Genomic DNA, 21,500 nt, shown 5'->3' with positions numbered 1-21,500 from the left:
GCCACCAGGGAGGGCCTCTTTTTTTTTTTTTTTTTTTTAAGATTTATTTATTTATGCATACAGAACTAGGGTATAGGCCAGAGGTGCAGGAGGTTAGAGGATTCACCAGAGACAGAGTGGGGAGCAGAACAGGTAGATCTACTGAAATAGACTGCTGAGGGGAGCAATGGGGAGACAAGAGCGGTTTGCTGTGCCATGTGGGTCCCTCCTGGGCCAGTGATTGAACTTGTGCTGAAGCAGCTGTGGCTAGCTTTGTAGTGCTGCACTTTAACCTGTTGCACCACCAGGTGCCATAGGGAGGGCCTATTCCATTTTACATTAGCAAAATGCACAGCCCAAGAGTAACAACATAACTAGGCCCCATTCCACTTCACGTTCCTGCCCCTTGGCCCCCCAACTGCTGTCCACTCTGCTTTCTGGATAGTCATCTCTTTAGCAACTTGCACAGCCCATGGACCTTTCCTGGGCCAAGCCATTCCTTGCCAGCACTATTTGACTTCTGATCGGAGTCAGACCACCCATGAAGCACTCACCTTTTCTCCTCAGTCTGTTCTCCTAGCTTAGCTGTCCCTTCCCCCTAAAGGTCAAGCAGTTGGTTAGCAATCAAGTTGTTAGGTGGCTCCACACAGGCCCTGGGGTGAGAAGTGGATGAGAGTGTCTACACAGAATTACTTTCAGAATGATCGTGGATGCTGGGTTTTGATTTTGTAGACAAGACAACTATGAGGATATGTTTTCTGTCCTTGGAAAAATGGAGACCAAAGTGATAGGAAGGAGAGGTTGAATTCAGGTTTTTTTTTGTTTTTAAAGTTTATTATATATTGTTTGTGTGTAAAATCTGGACTATAGGCCAGAGGTTGGTTGTGATTAGATTCACCAGAAACAGAGTGGGGAGCAGAATAGGCAGAGCGAGTGAAATACACTGCTGAGGGGAGCAGCGGGGAGCCAAGAGAGGTCTGCTGTGCCATGTGGGTCACCTCCCTGGCTGGGGGTCGAACTCAGGCCATGTGGCCCTGGATTTCGAGTTTCTGAGTCACTTGCGAGGTAGATCACTTTGTGGCGCCGACCCCCATTCTGCTCTGCTTGCTGAGCACCTCTGGGTTTAGGTTTATACCCGAGGAAGCTGTGGGATGTCGAGAAGGTCCATATCTGGCGCCGGTACTCTGTCCTGTCCTCAGTGTCCAGGCACGGGTAGCTCCATTTTTGGGATGAGGGAATTGAGGTTCAGAGAAAATGAGTTGCAGAAAAGAGATTAAATAACTTGCCCAAAGTCACACAGCTCTGGAGTGCAGGGGCTCAGACTCAAATCCAGGTCTCTCACTCACAATCCCGCACACTCTTTATCGTATGAGGCGCCCTTGGGAGAGACATTGAGCTACGTGAGCTTTACCCTTCACTCCGCTAATTTCCCATTTTAACGAGCAATCTTTCTGGGTCCCTGCAGGACAGTCCTACCTCCACGAGGCAGGGCCAGGCTAATTGGAGCAGTGGGAGTCCACTTCTGATGTGCTCTAGGTTTGAGGGAGAGCGACCTGCTGCAACCCCCTCCCCCCCATGTTCTGGCCGTGAGGTGCTTCAGGGGCTCTTCCTCTACCTGCAGTCCAGCAGAGACCTCCCACCCCTCACTCTGAGGGTCGCCTGGCTTGCCTGCCTGCCCTGTGCGAATGGGCCCAGGTTGCCCCCTGCTGCGTTGCTTAGCAATGACTTACTTCCCCTGCGGAGAAGATGTGATGGAAGGACCCAGGCTTCAGTGCTCCGGACTCCTAGTCACATTTTCCTTACAGCACTTTTGACCCTTCGCTCTGTGTGGCATAAGAGAGCTCTGCATGCAGGGAGGAGGGGAGCCAGCTGGCTTCTGACCTTCCTTCAGCTACTCTGTGAGACCCGCCTTCGTGCCCCCATTTTCTTGGGGATGGAGTCGCTTCCATGAGTCATGGAGGGGTGACAGGAGGAGCAGTGACTTGGCCTCTTTCCGCCCCATGAGCAGCCCCAGCGGGCTTCTTTCTCAGGTGTTCCTGGTCCTACCCCAGTTTGGGAAGGAAGTAGGCTCTGGTTTGGCCCATCACCTCAGCCTACCCAGCCAGAGGCTAATGAGAAATGATGTTGATGAGGTGGCCCGGCGTGAGGTGGTCTTGGACACTGATGCAGATCCTCAGGGTGGCATCAGTGTGTGACTAGGGGATCCCAGCCCCTAGAACTGTCCCCTCTGCTGGCCACTCCCTGGAAGCTCTGAGTAGAACACAGCAACCTTTTGAACCCGTTTCCTCGGGTATAAAGGGAGGTGATGGTTTCTGCCCTGAGAATTGAGCTGGATAATGTACTTGAGAGCACTTTACTAGTTGGTTTTCTCGAAATCCAAATTCCCGAGAGAGAAAAATGGGGACTCTGAAACTTGCAAGTAGTAAAAAGGGCAGTCTGTCCCGGCATCCTGGCTGTGTGAAGTTGAACTACTCTGGGCCCTGCTCTGGGAGGCAGGCAGCTGCTCGTGGATGCAGGCCCGCTCTCAGCTCCTGCCTCCTGGCTACTGGAAGTGAAGCAGGGTTGTTCTGAGGTGGTGATTTTTTTTTTAAATAGTAGTTTATTTTTACATCATTTTGTGCCTTTTTCTATCTCAGTTATCATCCCCGTGGGCTTCCCATCACCAGATCACCCGTGTGCCATCACCACAGTTCAGTGCACTTCCTCCCTCCCCCCCTTTTTGATCCCATTCCCCCCTCCACTCCCGTAAAAGGTCTCTGTATCTAGTTCTTCATTATTATTATTATTATTTTCTTGCCTGGTCCTTTATATTCCTGCTATGAGGGAAACCATTTTTCTTTTCTTTCTGGCTTATTTCACTAAGCATGATCCCTTCCAGCTTCATCCATGTTGTTGCAAAAGGCATGCATTTATCTTTTTGATTACTTTAATCCACTTTTTAATTCAGCCATCCACTTGCGGGCATTTGGGTTGATTCCATGTCTTTCCAATTGTAAATAAAGCAGCAATCAACATGGGGGTGCGGGTGTCTTTTCGAATCAGTGGTTTGGTCTTTTGGGTAGATACCTAGGAGTGGGATTGCTGGGTCATGTGGAAGCTCCATTTTTAGCAGTTTGAGAAACTGAGGAGGTGATCTTTTAAAAAAGATTTATTTATTTGCACATAGAAGAGCTGGGGTGCTCAGAGGTGCGGGGAGTGGTGGTGGTGAGAGGATTCATCAGCCACAGAGTGGGGAGCAGACAGGCGGATCTACTGAAATGTATTGCTGAGGCCAGCAGCGGGAGATAGCAGAGGTCAGCTCCCTGCTGGAATGGAACTTAGGCAGTACTGAGAATTTAACCCCTAAGCCACAGGGAGGCTGGGGGTGGGGGGAGGTTATTCTGAACCACTCTCCCAACGGCTGCTTTTCAGCGCCCTTTCCCTGGGCCAAGGAAAAGAAGAGCTCCCTCCTGGCAGAACACTGGGCAGGGAGACTGAGCCGGCACCCTTGCGCGCGCTTCCGGCCCCGAGGAGGCAGGCGCTCCAGGTGTGTGCTGCTTGGTTGCACATGGGACTAGGGGCGAGAGCTGCCGTTTAGGACACACGTGCCGTGTTAACCTCAAGGCAGAGAGCCGCACCACAGACATCGGGAACCCGACTCGAGGATGGGGCTCTGTCTTGTCCAAAGACCAGGTTATGAAGCGCAGACAGAGGGTTTGTACAGATCTCCCAGACTCCGGGGGCTGAGCTCCTTCTGTTGCCAGTGTTGCGAGTCCACTTGGTCCGGATGAACCCACGTTACTTCAGGACTGGCTCCGTCTCGACGGATGCGGGTCCAGGCGTTGTGTACTTGTCCTCTGTGCAGCTCCCTTTGCTTCTCCCCTGCCGCCTGTGTGCCCTCGATCCTCAGGGGAACCCCCAGGGCCTTGCCGCTGCCATGCGTGCACGTGCCTGCACCTGTTGGCCTTGGCCCAGCAGTGCCTCTGCGGGAGCTGTGGTCTGCTTAAGTCACAGTATGGTGGCCTTGTCCTACGAAGGGGTGCAGAGCCGAGAGGGGCTGCCCCCAGGCCAGGTCTTTGTTTCTTGGAGAAGCTGAAAGCAGCCTTGAGTCAGCCCATAGTTGGCAACAGCTGACTGTGCCACCCCAAATGCCTCTTCCCTGAAGCCTGTCTGAATGTGTTTGAATGAAGATTAACCTCTCACGGGCCTTGGCAGTGCCCCAAGTTTCTCAGGACTAGGAAGCTGAGAGACCTAGTGAAGCTCCCCAGGTCTCCCCTCCCTGAAGTACTGGGGACTCCCTGCCCCACCAGTATGCCTCAGCCAGCGTGGCAGCTCCCCTGCTGAGGGGCCACTGTGACTGCAGGGACAGATCCTCTTGTTCTTCCAGGGAAAAGTCAAACCTTTAGTCGCAGCCAACTTTGCTTTTCCCTGTTGCAGAGGAAGTCGAGCAAAGCAAAGGAGAAGAAGCAGAAGCGGTTGGAGGAGCGAGCAGCCATGGATGCCGTCTGTGCCAAAGTGGAAGCCGCCAACAGGGTGACTCTTCCCCCCTGAGTCTCAGCCTTCCTCCCTGGTTGAGGCTTGGTTTTCGGTTTGCCTTCCTTTGGCGCCACCCTGTGGCGGAACTGTGTTACTGCCCACTGCCCGGGCACTGCCCCGCAGGAAGGGAACCTTGGTGGGGGCCAGCAGGGTGCTGTGCCCTTGGCAGCTGCTTCTGTGGCTCTCCTTCTCAGTAGAAGAGCATCTCGAGAAGTTTTTGTTAGGATTTTGCATTTAAGGGAGGAAACGTCCATGTTAAAATGTGGTGTAATTTTTTCCATACACATTTAAACAATTATTCACTGTTATGTGCTGGGGACAGGGGACTGTGCAGTCAGGGTAGGAGAAGCGTGATCCTGAGCACTGGATGCGACTGGAAGCAGGCGGGCCAGAAGATTCTGGTCATCCTCCTGCCTCCATTCCACACCTGTGTTTTGTTCTTTGATCCCACTCAGCGAACAGTGTACATTTGTAAGGAGGTGAGCCGGGGACATGAATCTCCATTTTGGCCTGTGAGCATGGCAGGGGTTTGTTAGAAGCACACAGGTGGCTCCAGGGGCCTCCCCTGGCCGCTCCTCTGGGTCAGGTGACCAGGAAGTTGTCCTTAGATGACGCTCTTGGGCCTCGTCGCCGACGCTGCGTGGACCAGTGTCCCTCTGTGGGAAGAGCCCGCCCCCCGTGTGTTTGCGCCACTCCTCTCTCTTTTCCCCCCACAGCTTGGAGACCCCCTAGAGGCTTTCCCAGCGTTTAAGAAATATGATCGAAATGGGTGAGTGCTTAGCCTACCTGACTGCCGTCTATCATCCTGCCTTCAGGAGTTCACTTTTCCAGAAGCCTCCTCAGACCCAGGTTTTCTTGTTCTCCTTTGTTATAAAAAAGCAGAGACCGTGCCTGGTGTCTTCAAGACCCCGGCTCAGGGTGCTACAGGCCTCTGTGCCTGGGCAGAGGCAGGATCTCCCTAAGGCCGACCCAGCATCAGAGCTGAGACAGACTCCCTCATCTTATTTTGTAAAGGTTTATTTATTTAATAATACATACAGAACTGGGGTACAGGCCAGAGGTGTGGGGTGGGGGCTGAGGGATTCACCAGAGACAGAGTAGGGAGCAGAACAGATGGACGTACTGAAACACGCAGCTGAGGGGAGCAGCGGGGAGACAGGCGAGGTCTGCTGCGCCCTGGGGGTCAGCTCCTTGGCTAGGGATCGAACTCGTGCAGCAGTGGCTGCGATAGCTTCATAGTGCTGCGATTTTACTTGTTGCGCTACAAGGGAGGGCCTCCCTCATTTTATTGGGGGAAACTGAGGCTCAGGTAAGTTGAATGAGATTTCTGAGCTTACAGGCTTCTTCCCTAGAAGCTGAGGGGCTTGACTTTCCAGTCTAGTGTGCTTTCCCTGAGTATGTGGCATACTTTTTTCCTTTTATATCTGAAAGGGTAGGTTTGTTGTAAGAAAAGGAAAGGAAGAGACTCTTGCACAGTGGGCAGAAATAGCTGCACCTGACGTGGTAGGATTGAGAGAGAGACACTTGCACGGGCACAGGCAGGCAAGAGCACTGCCTGGGTGTGATTCATTATTAAAGACGCCTCACCGGCTTTGTGCTCACATTCACCTCTTAGTCCCTCAATTTTCAAACCTGAATGGGTCTGATAACAGTCCCTGCCTTGTGGGTTGGGGTCATCGGGAAGTTTGGATGGAAAGGCTTTAGCCTGGAGCAAGCTGAAAGGTAGGTCCCCAATAGCTGTCACCACTACGATTATTACTACTGATCCCATTTATCAGAGGATTGGGATTAAAATCCAGCCCAGGAGTCTTGTTTTACCAAAGCACTTTTGGCTAAGAAAAGACGGGTTTCTGGTTTGAGTCATGGTGGGCTCATGGCGTTCTGGACAAGTCACTTATGTTCCTCGAGCCTTCTGTTTATCTGTTCAATGGAGCAGTGGGGCCACACCTGCAGGGTGTTTCAGGAGAGAGAATATACTGGAGCTCACACTGAGGGTGGGGCGCAGGGCCACCTGGCCCCTTTCTTGGGGGGCTGACTTTCTTAGCACCCATTGACCTGTCCTTCCGGTCGGTCACGTGCTTCACTTACGCCTACTCATGCAACCTGTGACACAGCTCAGAGACCCCGTGCTGTGAGGGCACCGACGCACCTTCCTGTCCCTCCAACTTAGAGGAATAGGGAGCAGCTCTGCAGACAGTGCCGCCTGAGCTCCTTTAGTGCTGGAATTTTGTATGATTTGTGCGTCTGTGATTCTACTTTCAAGTACTTAGCTCAGACTAATGGAGAATTTATAGAGCATTCTGGGCTTTGGAAAGGGCAGTGTGGGGGACACGTCTCACTGCTCCATGGCGCGCTCTGTCAGGAGGCTGCAGCCAGGCAGGTCCTAGCTCCCAAGGTTCAGTCCCTGTACAGTCCCGCGGTGCCTGCTAGCGGGACGGGGTTCCAGTGGGAACCTCCCTTAGGGTTCTGTGGAAAGCCCCTGTCACTGGAGCACTTTGGAGAGGCCAGGCTGCTGCATTGGTGCTTTGAAGGTGTAGTACTACCCAGAGGGCGTGATTTGCAGCTAGACTGAGGCGTTTGACCGTAATGTACCTACAGTTCCACTTAGAAGAAAATACCAGAGAAGATTCCTTAATGCCTGCAACAGACTTTAGATCAGGAGCTAGAGACTGAGGTTGGGCCCATTCCACCCTGTTTGATGTGCCACCTTGTCCTTATGGTCATGGCAGGAGGACTCCTCAGGGCTGGGTGTGGGCTGTGGTCTTCTAAAAGTGCCTCAGGTCACCCTAGCTTCAGAAGGCGACTGGTAGATGAGAGGAGGAGGTCCCGAAGGAGCCTAGGGAGTGTCCTTCAGACATGAAAAAGCAAGAAAAAAATCGCCTCTAGCAGGAACTCAGGGCACAGAGACGACTCATTGTTTCTCACAAAGTACAAAGAGAGGCTGCTGCGCGCAGAGGTGACAGAGAGGGACAGAAATTTACAAAGTGCTAAGTCTGGTAAGGGCGAGGGAACAGGCTGGCAGGAGGCCAGTGATGACAGTTCCTTAGTTTTGTGGAAAGGCTGGCGCGGCTGGTCCATGGCTGCTCTTCTCTGCCTCGGCCGAGACCTGGCGTGCCTGTGGCAGGCATTAGCACCAGGCCTGCAGCTGCTTCCCAGCATCCTCTTCCAATTTCCAGGTTAAATGTTTCCATTGAATGTAAGCGAGTATCCGGGCTGGAGCCGGCCACTGTGGACTGGGCCTTCGACCTGACCAAAACCAACATGCAGTCTATGTAAGCCCCGGGCGGGAGGGAGGCGTGCTCTTCCCAGGCTGCTTTCCTCTCCCAGAGTTCCCTTGATGGCCCACATTTCCCAGGTATGAGCAAAGCGAGTGGGGCTGGAAGGATCGAGAGAAACGGGAGGAAATGACCGATGACCGAGCCTGGTACCTCATTGCTTGGGAAAGCAGTTCCATCCCTGTTGCCTTTTCTCACTTCCGGTTTGATGTGGAATGCGGGGATGAAGTCCTGTACTGGTAGGGAACCCGGCTGGGGGCGGCCTCTGGGGCCTGAGGGGGTGGGGGAGGGGGAGGAAACAGGCGCTGCTCTAGGCTCTTGCAGGTGCCAGAGTCCACTGGGCCTGTCTGGGTTCTGGGGCTTCCTTGACGAGCCTGGCAGCCCCTGCACACTTGCCCTCCATGCTTAGCACTCTGCTTCCCTCACCCAGCTACGAGGTGCAATTGGAGAGCAAGGTGCGGCGGAAAGGCCTGGGGAAGTTCCTCATTCAGATACTGCAGCTCATGGCCAACAGGTAAGGGCTGCCCACGCCACCTCCTCTGAGGCGCCGCTCCCTCCAGCCCCTGTGGCAGAGCCTTCTAGGGGCGGCTCTCTGCACCGCTGAGAGTCCAGCTTCCAGCCATGCCTTCAGGGTGACAAGCACCTCTGCACAGTTCTTGTCTGCCTGAGTGTGGGGGCTGCAGGGAGCAGGGGGCAAGGAAGAGGTCGGTGGGGGTGAGGCCCACTCAGTCTGGTCCGCTGGAGGCAGGGAGGCCTCGACAGGTTGGTCAGGCTGACGAGGCTTCTCAGCGCAGGCAGATGAGAGAGGAGCGATGGAGTCTCTGTTTCTTTCTGGAAGGTGTTCTCTCTGCTTTCTTCTCAGCACACAGATGAAGAAAGTTATGTTGACAGTATTTAAGCACAATCATGGCGCCTACCAGTTCTTCAGAGAAGCACTGCAGTAAGGAGCTGGCCGCCTGGGAGCCTCTGGGTGGTGGCGGGGCGGGGGGTGCCTTTCCAGGCCAGGGTCCGTGGGTGTTGAGTATTAGGGCTGGCGGGGTGGTTTCCCCCGCCTTGGCCCCAGCTGCTCCTGCACCCTCACTGCCGGGGTCTCGCACGTGTGGTAGGTGGAGAGACCCTCCTGGGTGGAAGCGTGGAGGTAGCCCAGTGACCGCCTTCCCCCCTGCCTGCTTGCAGATTTGAGATTGATGACTCTTCCCCCAGCATGTCTGGGTGCTGCGGTGAGGACTGCTCCTACGAGATCCTGAGCCGCAGGACCAAGTTTGGGGACAGCCAGCACTCCCACGCGGGCGGGCACTGTGGCGGCTGCTGCCACTGAGCTCCCCGGCCAGACCGCTCTCCTCAGGCCTGCCCTCTGCCCCAGCTCACCCTCAGATGCCTCAGGTGCCCTCAGAGCTGTGGCGCCGCAGCCCTACAGCAGCAGGCTGCACCCTGAGTGCACAGGAGCCTGGGGAGGAGAGGTCTGAGCACCCGACCCTCTCCTGGAAGAGCTGCCTCAGCAGATACTGAAGCAGGCGCCGCAGGCTGCCGTGAAGCACTGCGGCGCTTGGCTCCTGCCCTCAGGCGTAAGGTTCCCTGACTTGTGTGAGCTGACAGCACCCCACATCCTTGGATAAATGGAGTATTTATACCCTCCTTTAGGAGAGTCCTGCAGACCTAGGTCTGGGGTCTGACTGCTCCCCAGAGAGAGGCCTGGACTCAGTGTAAGATCTGGACACTCAGACCACATCTTCGTGGATGGAGGATCTGATAGAGACTGGAAAGTGGGGTGCTCTTTCTGTCTGTGCTTCTATGGACCCACAGTAGGCTGAGGGGCCCAGGGGGCAGCCTGCTCTAGAGGAAGGCTGCTCCCGCCCTGGCTGGCAGCTCAGGGCTGGGGACCCGAACCAGTGTCGCGGGGCTACCTGCTTCTCGGGGCTTTTGGACTCTGCTGCATCTCAGCTTAACCTCTTGATCTCCTGGCAGTGACTTGAGTCAGAAGCCAGCGGTCCTGCCTATTCCTCTCCCACTTTTGCCCTGCCCCAGCCCCATCCCAGATACCGCCATTCCTGCTCTCAAGGGGGGAATAACATCAGGGAGCCCCTTGTCTTCCCCCAGAAGGAGCCCCTGGCATATTTTATGCCGTTTCCTCGCCTATCTTGGTGCTGATAGCTCTCTGAAGATGGGACACCCTTTCCTCTGCAGAGGCCCAGCCAGCAGCAGGCCCCACTGCCTGCGCCCCCCCCCCCCAGCCTCACTGCCTCAATGAGGCACTAGTGCCACTGCCCTACAGCAGCCCAGGCTGCAGCAGGACGCCCCTTGGTGCCCCCACAGCTGCTTTTCTCTCCAGTGGCGCCAATGGCAGCAGGCTGGGGCGCAGGCAGGCCTGCGTGGGATCGAGGCCATGGGCTCAGCACAAACTCGCCTGATCTCTAGGCCTTATTCCCCTTCCAGGGAAGAAAATGACCAAATCCTTGCCCAGGAAAAAGCACCTCACGCCTCCCTCCGACTTAAGCTCTGCTTCAGGGCTCGGCAGGGTCTAGCCTTTGTGCAGTTGCTCTCAGAGCTCCGAGGGGCCCGTCGGACCTGCTCCTGCTCCTGCTCCTATCTGCCCTCTGCCCCAACTCAGGGGTCTGTGCTGGTGGGGCCCCCAGAGCTGTTTGCTTTTGACCCACTCCTGCGCTGCAGGGCCTCTGGAGGTCCCCCGCCCTCCAGCAGCTCTCACCCTATCTTGCTCTCCATCCCGCCAGCACTGGACAGGCGCTCCCTGGAGAGGGCCTTGCAGCTTTACACTGGAGTCTGTCCGCCGTTGCCCAGACCCCACAGGCTCCCAGGGGCTGTTACCCAGGGGGATTTCAGACTGCCGCGACAGCAGGGTGGGCGCCTTGCAAGAATCAGTGGAAAGACAGAAGCATGTTCGGGAAGTTTTCCTCTGAGCCCAGTCTCAAAGGACACAGAATGGCAAATATTTATTATCTTAGATCATGGATTTCTGGTATTCCTCACTCAGGGGGACCAACACACACCCCCATCCAAAAACCCATGTCAGGTGAGCTTGGAGTATGGCGTCTGTAGTCACTGGACCCCTGTTCCGCCCCTCACTGGTGGGTGGGCGCTTCCCAGAGGGCTGCTCCTGAGGTCAGCTGGCATGGAGGGAGGGTCGCCCGAGCCCCGCAGGCCCCTGCAGTGGGGTGACTTCCCTCTCAGCAGCAGGCTTTGCTCCCCAGGAAACACGGCAGGCCTTTTGTACCGGCTCTTGTTAGTTGTTTGGGGCATGTTAAGATATTTTTAAGCATTTCTTTTTTTTAGTTGTATCCACCTGATTTCAGGTTATTTTTGTTGATGTTGAACATGTATGTGACATGTATAAGGCTCCTTTTAACCATTTATGATTTTCTTAGAGGAAATGTTGAAGAGGAAACTCCTTGGCATATATATTTTTTCTTTAGCTAATCGTTATCACTGGCATCAAAGGGAAAAATGGTCTCTTTTTGCATTGGTTGTATTTGTAAGTCACAAATAAAAGACACTTTGTTCAGCTGCTGGCCTGGCTTCCTGATGCCAGGGTACCATGGCAGCATGGCCTCCAGGGATTCCCCCACCCTCAGAGTGGCCCAGTGTGGGTCCTGAACACGGGGCAGCACCAGCTGGGCAGGCCTTGCACTCCCATCCTGTGAAGTGAGCCCAGTTCTGAGAAAACGGCCGTGTCTGGCGGGAGCACCTGGCTGTGGGAACCGCAACCCTGTGCAGGCGTTCGTGCCCTCCCGAGTTCCTGGGAACAGCGTCATGTCTTCCAAATGCACCTAACGTGCATGCTGGGAGGAAGTTCCAAGCCAGCCACTGTGACCTTGGACGTTGGTGACCAAATGTAAAAACGTGTCCTATCGGAGTGAAGTGGGCCAGGGTGTCTGTCCCCCTTTGACTTCACTGGGTTGTACAGGGTTTTCTTTCTCTAAAGACTCCAATGCCCCCTTCCCTCCATTCAGAAGATAAAGGCTTCACAGAAGGCAGCTCGCTTGGGGAGCAGGATGACTCTGGCCCTAGAGTGTGACTGATGGCCTGATTGATGCCCTCCAGACCTGCCCCAGGAGATCTGGGAGGAGAGGCAGGACTGGGCCCCAAGTTGAGCCTCTGAGCACTTCTGTGGTCACTGACAGGTGGAGGGCATCCCGGTTGGGGGCAGGGTATCCGCTGGGGTGGGCCGTTAGCAGATAGCTGCCCACTCCCCTGCTGCCAGGTTCTCCAGGAATAGAACAGCGCTGTCTCGCCTTGGAGGCGTCCAGCCCTTGGAGTAAGGCATTCCAGGGCCTGACATCTGGTGGGCTCTCCTGTGGCAAAGCTCCACCCTCCCTCCACCCCCAGGTTCCTTGTCCCTTCAAGGCTGTTTGATGCCCGGGTCAAAATTCCTGGGAGTGTCCCTCCCTTTCCAGCAGGGGCACCAATGTGCCCAGGAAGAGGGCGAGCACGGGAGAGTGACGTCTGAGACGCAACTGTCCTCTGGCTTAGCCCCTTTCACCCTCCCCCATGGCGGCCCCAAGCTCCTGCCTCCTCGCTGGGTGGCCTTTGCTGCATGAGTTGCCGCGTCTGCCCTTCCAGGCAGAGCCCGAAAGGACTGGGCAGGGGCTGCCCCCCAGTAGGATAAGGGTGGTTCCAACTCCCAGGCTGTGGCAGTCAGTCAGCTTTCATGCGGCTGAGGGCAGCAGACACCCTTCTGTGTGGCTTGAGGATGAGACTGGCACCTACATGTCATCACTTGACTGAGACTGGGCTGTGAAGCTGGCATTTGTTGAGTTCCTACTTTGCCAGTGTGAGCTGGGCAGCATGGGGGTGCTTGTACTTCCATCAGCCCTTATAGGACCCCATTCTGCAGGTGGCAGGGTCATTCTGAAATGTGCTCTGAGAGACGCTGATTGGAAAGGAACTTGCCTGTGAACCTGATGTCTGTGAGCATGTCAAGATTTGAACTCCAGGGAGGAGGCCTTTGACCCTAACCCTGAAATAGGGAGGGAGCATAGGTGCCCTGAGGCTTAGGCCTCAACAGTGAGCCAGGAACAGGGCTTTCTGTCTGACTCAGAACCTTCCCCCATCATCCTGAACACTCTGGCTACCAGCAGACCCCCTTCTCACTCCCACCTTGATCTTCAGCCCATGGCTGTGACCCAGACAGGACAGTGGCACATGTCACACATTGAGGGTCTCATGGCTCCAGGCTGGACAGGCCCATTGGTGTCCAGGCCACTTTGCTGCTTAGCCTGATCTGGAGGGACAAAGCTGGCCTGTTGCACACTGGTCTCTCTCCTGAAAGAGGGGTTACTTCTGTCCCCGGTAGGGGACTGTCAAGAAAAATGGAGATCGGGGCCCTTCCTATGGTGCAACGGGTTAAAGCGTGGCACAATGAGGCTGTCCACAGCCACTGCAGCACGAGTTTTATTCCCAGCTGGGGAGGTGACCCACATGGTAGAGCAGACCTCTCCTGTCCCTCCCACTGCTGCCCTCAGATGGGGAAGAGAGGGGAGGAAGGCATGGAATGTATAGAATACTTAGTGATGAGGCTGAAGAGTGACACCCAGGAGCTGACACTCAGACCGGTAAGCAATGGGGTGCACTGGAAATTGTTAAAGCAAGTATGACTTCATCTGATTTATGCCTAAAAAGGAAGGAAGAGGACTCTCCCTGGTGATGCAGCAGGTTAAAGCACAGCACTAAGAAGCTTAAGCCACTTCAGCATGAGTCCAATCCCTGCCTGCCCTGGAGGTGATCCACAATCCCCGCCTGCCCCGGAGGTGACCCACATGGCTAGGCAGACCTCTCCTCCTGACCTGCCCGCTGCTCCCCTCAGCAGTGTACTTCATCAGTCAGCCCGATCTGCTCCCCGCTCTGTCTCTGGTGAATCCTCTCACCGCCCCTGCACCTCTGGCCTGTACCCCAGTTCTGTAATGCATAAGTCTTTTTTAAGAATTAAAAAAAAAGAGTCCCTTCCTGATAGTGCGGTGGGTTGGAGCTCTGCATGCGCTGCAGATAAGTCAAGCCATGGCAGCTTCAGTGCGAGTTCCATCCCCATCCTGGAGGTGACCCACATGGCGCTGCAGAACTACTGTCTTGCCCGCTGCTCCCCTCAGCAGTGTATTTCAGATCTGCCTGTTCTACTCCCCACTCTATTTCTAGTGAATCCTCTCGCTGCCCCTGCACTTCTGGCCTGTACCTCAGTCCTGTTTGAGAAAATAAATAAAACCTTTAAAAAAAAAACCAAAACAACGGAAGAAAGAAGGAGGGTGACCGCCTCTGCATGAAAGCTGCAATTGGAAAGGTGCTGGGGAGGCGAGTTCTTTGCAAGACTAGTGTCTTGCAAATGAAAGAGGGGCCCGGCGGAGAGCCGGTGGGAATTTCTGGAGAGAATTGGGACCGTGAGTGGAGAGAGGCGTCCAGAATGCTGCCTCGGTTTCTGCTTTAAGTAATCGGGTAGCCTTAGCTGGCACTAACGAAGATAGTTCGGCTTAGAGGCTGGGCACAGCTGAAAGGAACGCCCCGTTATGCTCCACCCGTCAGTGGCAGCACGGCGTCGATTGGCTGTTTTGAGGAACGCGCCAAAAGCAGACGCGGGGACACCCTCTGCAGGTGTTTCCTACGTCACTTCCGGAAAGCCTCCGGATTGTCCTTTCCCGGCTTCCCTAGTTCCGGAACTTCCGGTCTGGGTCGCCATTTTGACTTCCCGACCTTGGATTCAGGCTGCTAGCTGCTTGCACTCTGCTCCCTGCGGTCATGTCGGTGCTGACGCCGCTGCTGCTGAGAGGACTGACGGGCCCAGCCCGTCGGCTCCTGGTGCCTCGCGCCCAGATCCACTCCAAGCCGCCGCGGGTGCAGCTTGGGACCATGGTGAGGAATGGGGCGGGGAGGGCGCGGGAGGTGCGCGGCCTGCGGGCTCGCGCGTCCGGAGGGCGCGGTGCCGGGAGCCGGTGGTGCTCGCTCAGACGCCGTCACTCCCAGCCCGAGCGCCTCCTCGCGCTGCAGCTTCGAGCGAACTTCCTCAGCTCTCGGAGCCCGTTGACTCGTCGCTTGATGCGGGGCGCCTGACGGCAGTCAGAAAATAACGGTGTTTACTGTTGTTAATTACTGGCGTGGAGCCGCCCCACAGGTCTTTGGGATCCTCAGAAATGTGGGAGTGTTTAACCACATGACACTGGGACATGATTGGGACTTTCGTACCTTGGCCTCAGTTGCAGGATTCTGTCTTGAGCGTGCGTACAGAGTCCAGGTTCGTGAGCCTTGGTTCGAGCAGGGCCGGGGGAGCGCTGCCGTGGAGGAAACACCAGTGGTGATGCTTGCAGCGGCGTTCACTGGGTGCCTGCTGTTCGGAGTCCTCTGTGCTGGTCCCACTCGTTCCTCCCAGCTATCCCTCCACGACAGGGACAAGATCTCCATTTCAGGACGGGGAAACTGAGGCAGTGACCTGACTTGTCGGAAGTCACCCCTTCAGCAGAAGGAATTTGGACTCCGTGGAACTGGCAGTTGTGCTGTGACCTTAATAACTAAAGGGAACGTGGACGCACCTGTCAAAAGTCATTGATCCCGGGTCCCAGGGTTGAGTAGCAGCCCTGGACAGGAGATGGGACAGAGGGGTGTTTAAGGCCCGGAAGGGGAGCTGTGCTTGCAGATACTGTGCCAGATCCTTGGCGACTGGTGGGCCATCTTTAAAGCAGGTGGAAGTCATCTGGTGGTGGAGTTCCCCAGCTCCTCCAGGCTGCCCCATGTATCATACCTGCCTCTTCCCCTCCAGACCTGCAGTGGCTTGGCTCTGCTATGTGAGGGTGAATTTTTCCGCCCTGAGGGGCTTTCTGTTGCTCAGGCTCTGGAAGCCTAGAGGAGTCCTTACTCGGGGGTGCCTTCTCTCTTGTGCTCTTGTAGGACCTCGTCATTGGGCTCACCTCCTGCTTCCTGTGTTTCCTCCTGCCGTCGGGCTGGGTCCTGTCAAACCTGGAGAGCTACAAGAAACGCGAGTGAAGGGGCTGTCCTTCTCCCTGTGACCTGAGCACCCGGCCTCTTCCAATCATGTCGCTGCATTCCTGGCCGGCCTCCCTGGATCATGGCATTCCGTCAGTCACCTCTTCCGCGATCATGACCAATCGATTCCTCCATGGTGACATCCTGGGACCACGTATATCGGTTTAGAAGGCCCTGCTCGGTAGGGCCCCCTTGTAACAATAAAATACTTAAACCCTGCTTCAGAAACTCGGTGCGCCTCTGGCCGGGCTCCTGCCTTTGATTCTGAGCTGAGGATGGTGTTGGGCAGGGGTGTGGAGGAGAGGGCCTGGCTGAGGCAAGCTGCCCCTGCTGATAACCACACCTTGGCCAGTCACTTATGTCCTCCCTGGAAGTGCTGCTCAGCAGGCTTTCCTGTGTTTAAATGTTTGCTGGCTTATTGGGAAGGCAACTCTTTTGCCTCGAGGGAGCCTTGCTTGCTTGTTCCCCATGACTCCCTTGGCTGGGCAGGGCTGTGTGTGTGCCGCCAGCCGTCCCTGCTCTTTCTCCCTGGGGGCTCTGGCCTTTTCTGAGGTGCGTGTTTCCCCTTCTGGTTGCAGGGGGCATTTATAGTAGCAGGTGTCTTGATGTCAACTCCAGAGCCCTTGGGTTTAGCATTGACCTGTGGGTGCTTGTGGTCTGACTGTCAGCTCACTGCCTGCTCCCCTGGGGCCCACATCCCCGGGGTCCTGCCCTCAGGCCTTAGGGGTACCTTCTGAACTGGGACTGTGCATGTTAGGCTCTTGGTGCTGAGCTGGAGTGTGTGTGCCAGTGTCTGGAACTAATGCCTAGACCTGCTGCCTTCACCCCTGGCGTGTGTGACTTTAGCTCGTCTTTGCACCCCCTTTGCTGGGTGACGTGGGTAGTTTCGGAACAGACACAGCTTCAGTGCCCCTGTGGAGCTGAGGCTGCTGGGAGCTGGGGTGGCAGGCAGAGGTGCCAGGTGATGGGCTGGTGGTGCTGGGGCTTGATGTCAGGGCACATCTCCCTGGCCCCTCCCTCTCCAGCAGGCTCTTGATTCCAGAGTTCTGTTGACGGACAGAATGTGGTCCCTGCCCGCCCTCCTTTGATCTCTCCTAGCCTTTCTTGTGGTGGCTGGCGATGCTGGTGGGCCTGGCACCTGGATGCCAATGCCAACACAGATCCTGCTCTTGGCTGTTTCCCTGAAGGGTATTGAGTCAGTCACCTGACTCCTAGAAAATTCTTCTGCATGTCACTCCTGTGTCTGCGACTAGAGGGATGGCCCAGAAGGCTGGGAGGTACACCGTTTGTCCTCTTGGCTCAGGGAGGGAGCATCCACATGGGACTCAGGTTGGCTTGAGAAGGGGGCCTGGGCACCGACCTGCCTCCTGCAGGGTCATCAGCAGCTCCCTCGTCACAGGGTGGAGGTGCCTCAGAGTCTCACTGTAGGAGGCTTTACCATCAGTCTGCAGGGAGGTGAGTTCCACGCCTGTCTCCTGGCCTGGCGACTCCCTGGCTCTGGGGATGGGGTGGTGCTCAGCCCCAGGGCCTGGGAGCTGGAGTGTGAGCAGCTCAGCTGCTCTGATCAAGTCTCCTTTTCCCAGCAGAGGATGTAGAGCTGCTTGGCTCGGGGCTTCTGGGGCCATAGATGAGGGCATGGGGCTGTCATGGCCTTGGGACCCTGCAAGGACGTGACACCAGGAGAGAACTTTCTTTGAGTTTCTGTGGCAGTTGCACACCCCTATTGAGGGTTTGATGGGGGGACTCCCTGTTTCTGTACCCTTGTAACCCAAAGGACACATGGTCCCCAGGCCCATGAAGGTTACTTCATCCCAAAACTGTTCCTTGAGGTGCTGCTCAGACTGAAAGCCAGCGGTCCAGGCAGGCCTCCCTCCCCTGGCCCCTTTGCCCAGAGCCTGCTGAGCCTGAGGTGCAGGTGGTGGACGAGAGCACTGGTGTGCCCGTGACCTGTGGCGCTGAGCGAGGCCAGCAGGCTGGTCTTCCTTCACTGCCCCTCCCACATCCCCAAGCCAGTCAGGGGCCAAGTATCTCCCGTAGTAAAAGCAAGTTTCCCTGTGTTCCAGAACTGTGTTTCCGGCCAACCGTGGGCTCCTCGGCCACTAGTGTGCGCAGGGGAAGCAGACACCCCAGGTACTGTGTGGTCCAGAGTAGAAGGCTGGGAGTCAGGCCTGCCTTGGCCATTCACTGTGACCTTGGGCTAGTCTAGTTCTGGTTGTAAAGTGAATGTACCGTGGCAGGTGGGATGACGGTGCGTAAAGACATCCACTTTGCTGGTCCTGGAGTGCCATGCATGGCAAAGGGACTTCGGGAGGTGGTTAGCGCTAAGCACCCTGCGGTGGGAGAGCCCAGTGTCATCCTGGGTCTTCCACTGCTGGAGAGGAAGGTGGGTGGTGTCATCTCAGAGATGCTGCCTGGGGAGGACAGGCTGCTGCTGCCGGCCTCGAGGGTAGAGGAAGTGGGTCCAAGCCAACACAGTGGCCTCTAGAAGCTGGAATTAGCCTGGGTTTACAGCCCACAAGAGCTGGGGACATGGCCCTAGGGCTGCGAGGACCTGAGTTCTGCCCTCCTTCCCTCAGTGAGTAGGAGGCAGATTCCCTCAAGAGCGGAGGAAGTGAGCAGGCTGCACACACCTAAATTTTCATCCCGGGGAAACCCATCTCTGACTCCTGGCCTCAGAACTGTGAAATTAGAAACCCATGCTTTTAAGCTTAAAAGCTTTACTGGCTTAAAAGCTGTTGCAGCAGCAGCAAGGCAGTTGCTGCTTGGCTCTGTGGTGCTGTGGGGATAGAATGTGAGGTGTCTGCAGAGGACAGATCTCCATGGGTAGAGTAACAGCAAGCCTATAGGAGGGGGTCCTTTGCCTTGGCTGCCACTGCCGGCCCTTGCTTTCTGCTCAGGTGACCTGAATCCTGCAGGCAAGTATCTGTCCAGGTCTTGCTGGATCAAAAACGTGGGGACTGGCTGGATTATGGACATTTCTGCAGCCGCAGCCCCACAGGAACACCCAGCACACCCGGGCAGCTGTCTGATTTCCCAAGCCTGTCTGGAGGGTCTGAGTCCTCTGCGTTGGCCCACCTTCTCATGAGAAGGCGACGGTCCCAGGCTCTAGGCTGTGTCTAGGCTGGACCCACCCAAGCAGTGCAGGAGGATGGGTGGGTGGTATCTGGGAGCCAGCTGGCCCCTGTATCTGCAGTCCTGAGCCCTGCTATGGGCACTCAGAATCTGTGGACCTGGCTGCGAAGAGCATGGTCGTGTGCATGCTGTGACAAAGAGCCTTGGCCGCTGCTTCTGCCCATTGTGACTTGGCACTGGCAGTGTGGCCAGCTTTCCTTTTTGCCTACAGGCAGCGGGGTTGCAGCGCCGGGCCAGTTCTGGGGTGGCATTTGAGGGCACAGCATTTGTATCCCTGACTTTCAGCAAATGTGGATGGCTTTTAGATGCCTCAAGATAGGGAATCAAAAACTCCAAAAGGCCAAAGGAACAGGAGAGGTGGGGTGAGGGTAACAGCATAAATGGACGTGGGCAAGAGCAGGCGACAGACACTGTGCCAGGGTGAGTCGGAACAAGGCTGAGCAAGGAGAGAGGACCCTCCTTCCAGGCCCTTTGTACACTGAGGGTGCTGTCTGCCCTTTGAGCCCAGACCCTTGCACGGGTGGGCCTCGTTTCCTGTGGTAGGCCTCCTGGCTGCTGGCCAGCACAGGATTCCTTCTCATCTCCAGGGCAGCTGTGTTCTAGAAGGTCCTGAGCACTGGTCCCAGCCCAGCTCCTTCCAGCCCCTCTTGGGCTTCCTAGTTGACGTAAGGGGAGGGGCAACAGAAACTGGAGGAGTGGCCCAAGCGTCATCTTTAAAAATTCTGAAATGCCAAACAAAATGTTATTGTCATCAACTGTCTCAGCTCTTCACTTGCCAATAATCGTTCTTCCTGCCAAGGATCTGGTTGGCAGTTGACAGATTTCATTGTTAAAAGAGGGGAAGGGAATGTACAACTTGCTAGGCATAGGGTCCATATAGGGTGGACCTTTGCTTTCCTGAGTTTGGAAACAACCCCACAGGCCCAGTGACCCAATAAAGAGGGTTGTGTTCTGTTGCTGGGAAACAACTCTGACATTTGTGGTGCTGCTGTGAGGCCCTGTTTGATGAGCCCAGACACCACCTGTACCTGCTTAAGGGCAGAACTCGGCCACAACCTACTCATGTGCTTGAGGAAGCCAGGGGGCAGGTTGAGAGCAGGCACTGCCTCCCCTGGAGCTAAAAAGACCTCGGTGATGTCATGTGAAAGGCCCTCTGGAGAGAAAAGCTGGGGACTAGGACTGAGCCCCAGACTGAGAAACAACATCTTCAGCATCCTTGCTGCTTTTTAAATAAAATTTTAAGATGAAATCACTGTAGTGCAGTACTACAGGTGAGCAGCAGCCGCTTCAGTGCAAGTTCTATCTCCAGCAGCCCCAGGGGTGATCTACATGGCGCGGCAGACCTCTCCTTTCTCACCCCCCAGTCCCCTCAGCAGGGTACCTTGTCAGTCTGCCTGTTCTGCTCCCCATTATGTCTGGTGAATACGCTCACCACCCCTGTGCCTCTGGCCTGTACCCCACTTCTGTATGAATAAATTTTAAAAAATCACACCATCTTATTTGCACGGAACCCCCACCCTCCCACCTTGTTTTTGTTTTTTAAGATTTACTTACTTATGGACACAAGAACAGGTGTAGTTCAGAGGTGGGGAGTGGGTGAGAGGATTCACCAGAGACAGAGTGGAGAGCAGAACAGGCAGATGGACTGAAATACACTGCTGAGGGGGTCAGTGGGGGAAACATAAGAGGTATGATGCACCATGTGGGTCAGCTCCCTGGCCTGGGATCTAACTTGCTGCAGTGGCTGTGAATAGCTTCATAGTCCTGTGCTTAAACCCCTTATGCCACCAGGAAGGCCCTCAACTCCTAGTTCTAAGACCCTACTTTTCTCTCACTGTGGACAGTACTGATCTAAAGTCAGGCCCTAGGGCTTAAGCTTTCACACCTGGATTTGCTCTCCCTGCCAGGAAGCCAAAGGAAGCCTTCTCAGAACTGAAGCCCCTTAAAGTGCCCGCCGTCTCCTGGGCCAGGTAGTGCCCCTTGCCCCTGGCTAGGTGATTTCCGCGCTGTGATGCTGGCCGCTACCCGGTGTCCTGGGTCAGGCGCCCTCACTGCCGCGCAGCGGCCCTGCGTTCTGGAACCCGCAGCAGGAACGCTGCCGGCGGTGATTTTAACTTGATCTTCCTCCTCTCAATCACCCAATCCACTTTTCAAACTCCAGTGAAAAGGAAACTGAACAAGCTCCAGCGTTTGTCACTAGCAGGAACTTTGGGAACCTGGGGAAGAGCCGAGCGCGTACGCGGACTGGAGCGTGGGTGCGGGCGGCGGGAGGACCGCGAGCCCCTCGGCGACCACGCCAGGGATCCCGTTGCTAGGGGCGTTGCCAGGGAGGGGCCAAGAGGAGGGGCTCTCTTCCGGGAGCAGGGCAATTGGTAACCCGGAAGCGGTCGGCAGTGCGGCGCTGTTTAAAGATGGCGGCGGAGGAGCCTCAGCAGCAGAAGCAGGAGCCGCTGGGCAGCGACTCCGAAGGTACTCTTGCGGGAGAGCCGCCCAGCCGAGGGTCTCGGGACCGATGCCGCTCCGCTCGTCCCCCTTGGAGGTCGGGGTGGGGCCCAGGCGGCGGGGGGGCGAAGCGCGCGGGCGACCCTTTCCTCCGCCGCCGCCGCCTCCCCTCCCCCTCAC

At 56.0% G+C, this 21,500-nt stretch overlaps 2 protein-coding genes across 2 annotated transcripts in view; both read left to right on the top strand.

The window, feature by feature from the left end:
- Window positions 1-3,439: 3,439 nt before the first annotated feature.
- NAA40 (N(alpha)-acetyltransferase 40, NatD catalytic subunit) lies at window positions 3,440-11,286 on the top strand. Its single transcript, XM_004682685.2, has 8 exons — window positions 3,440-3,505; window positions 4,396-4,491; window positions 5,211-5,263; window positions 7,671-7,766; window positions 7,850-8,008; window positions 8,200-8,283; window positions 8,632-8,709; window positions 8,946-11,286. The coding sequence occupies exons 2-8, from the start codon at window positions 4,453-4,455 to the stop codon at window positions 9,085-9,087; spliced, it is 651 nt and encodes a 216-aa protein (XP_004682742.1). The 5' UTR covers window positions 3,440-3,505; window positions 4,396-4,452; the 3' UTR covers window positions 9,088-11,286.
- A 9,913-nt stretch (window positions 11,287-21,199) lies between these two features.
- OTUB1 (OTU deubiquitinase, ubiquitin aldehyde binding 1) overlaps window positions 21,200-21,500 on the top strand; it is a 6,126-nt gene continuing 5,825 nt past the window's right edge. Inside the window, exon 1 of the mRNA XM_004682683.2 lies at window positions 21,200-21,347. Within this exon, the coding sequence (XP_004682740.1) occupies window positions 21,290-21,347 (58 nt within the window). The 5' untranslated portion in view covers window positions 21,200-21,289. The remainder of the gene's footprint in view (window positions 21,348-21,500) is intronic.

This window comes from Condylura cristata, unplaced genomic scaffold (genome assembly GCF_000260355.1).
Source record: "Condylura cristata isolate star-nosed mole 26May11 unplaced genomic scaffold, ConCri1.0 scaffold00015, whole genome shotgun sequence".
NCBI classification, from domain to species: domain Eukaryota; kingdom Metazoa; phylum Chordata; class Mammalia; order Eulipotyphla; family Talpidae; genus Condylura; species Condylura cristata.
Note: the sequence above shows the minus strand (reverse complement) of the source record. Positions and strands in the feature narration are given on the sequence as shown.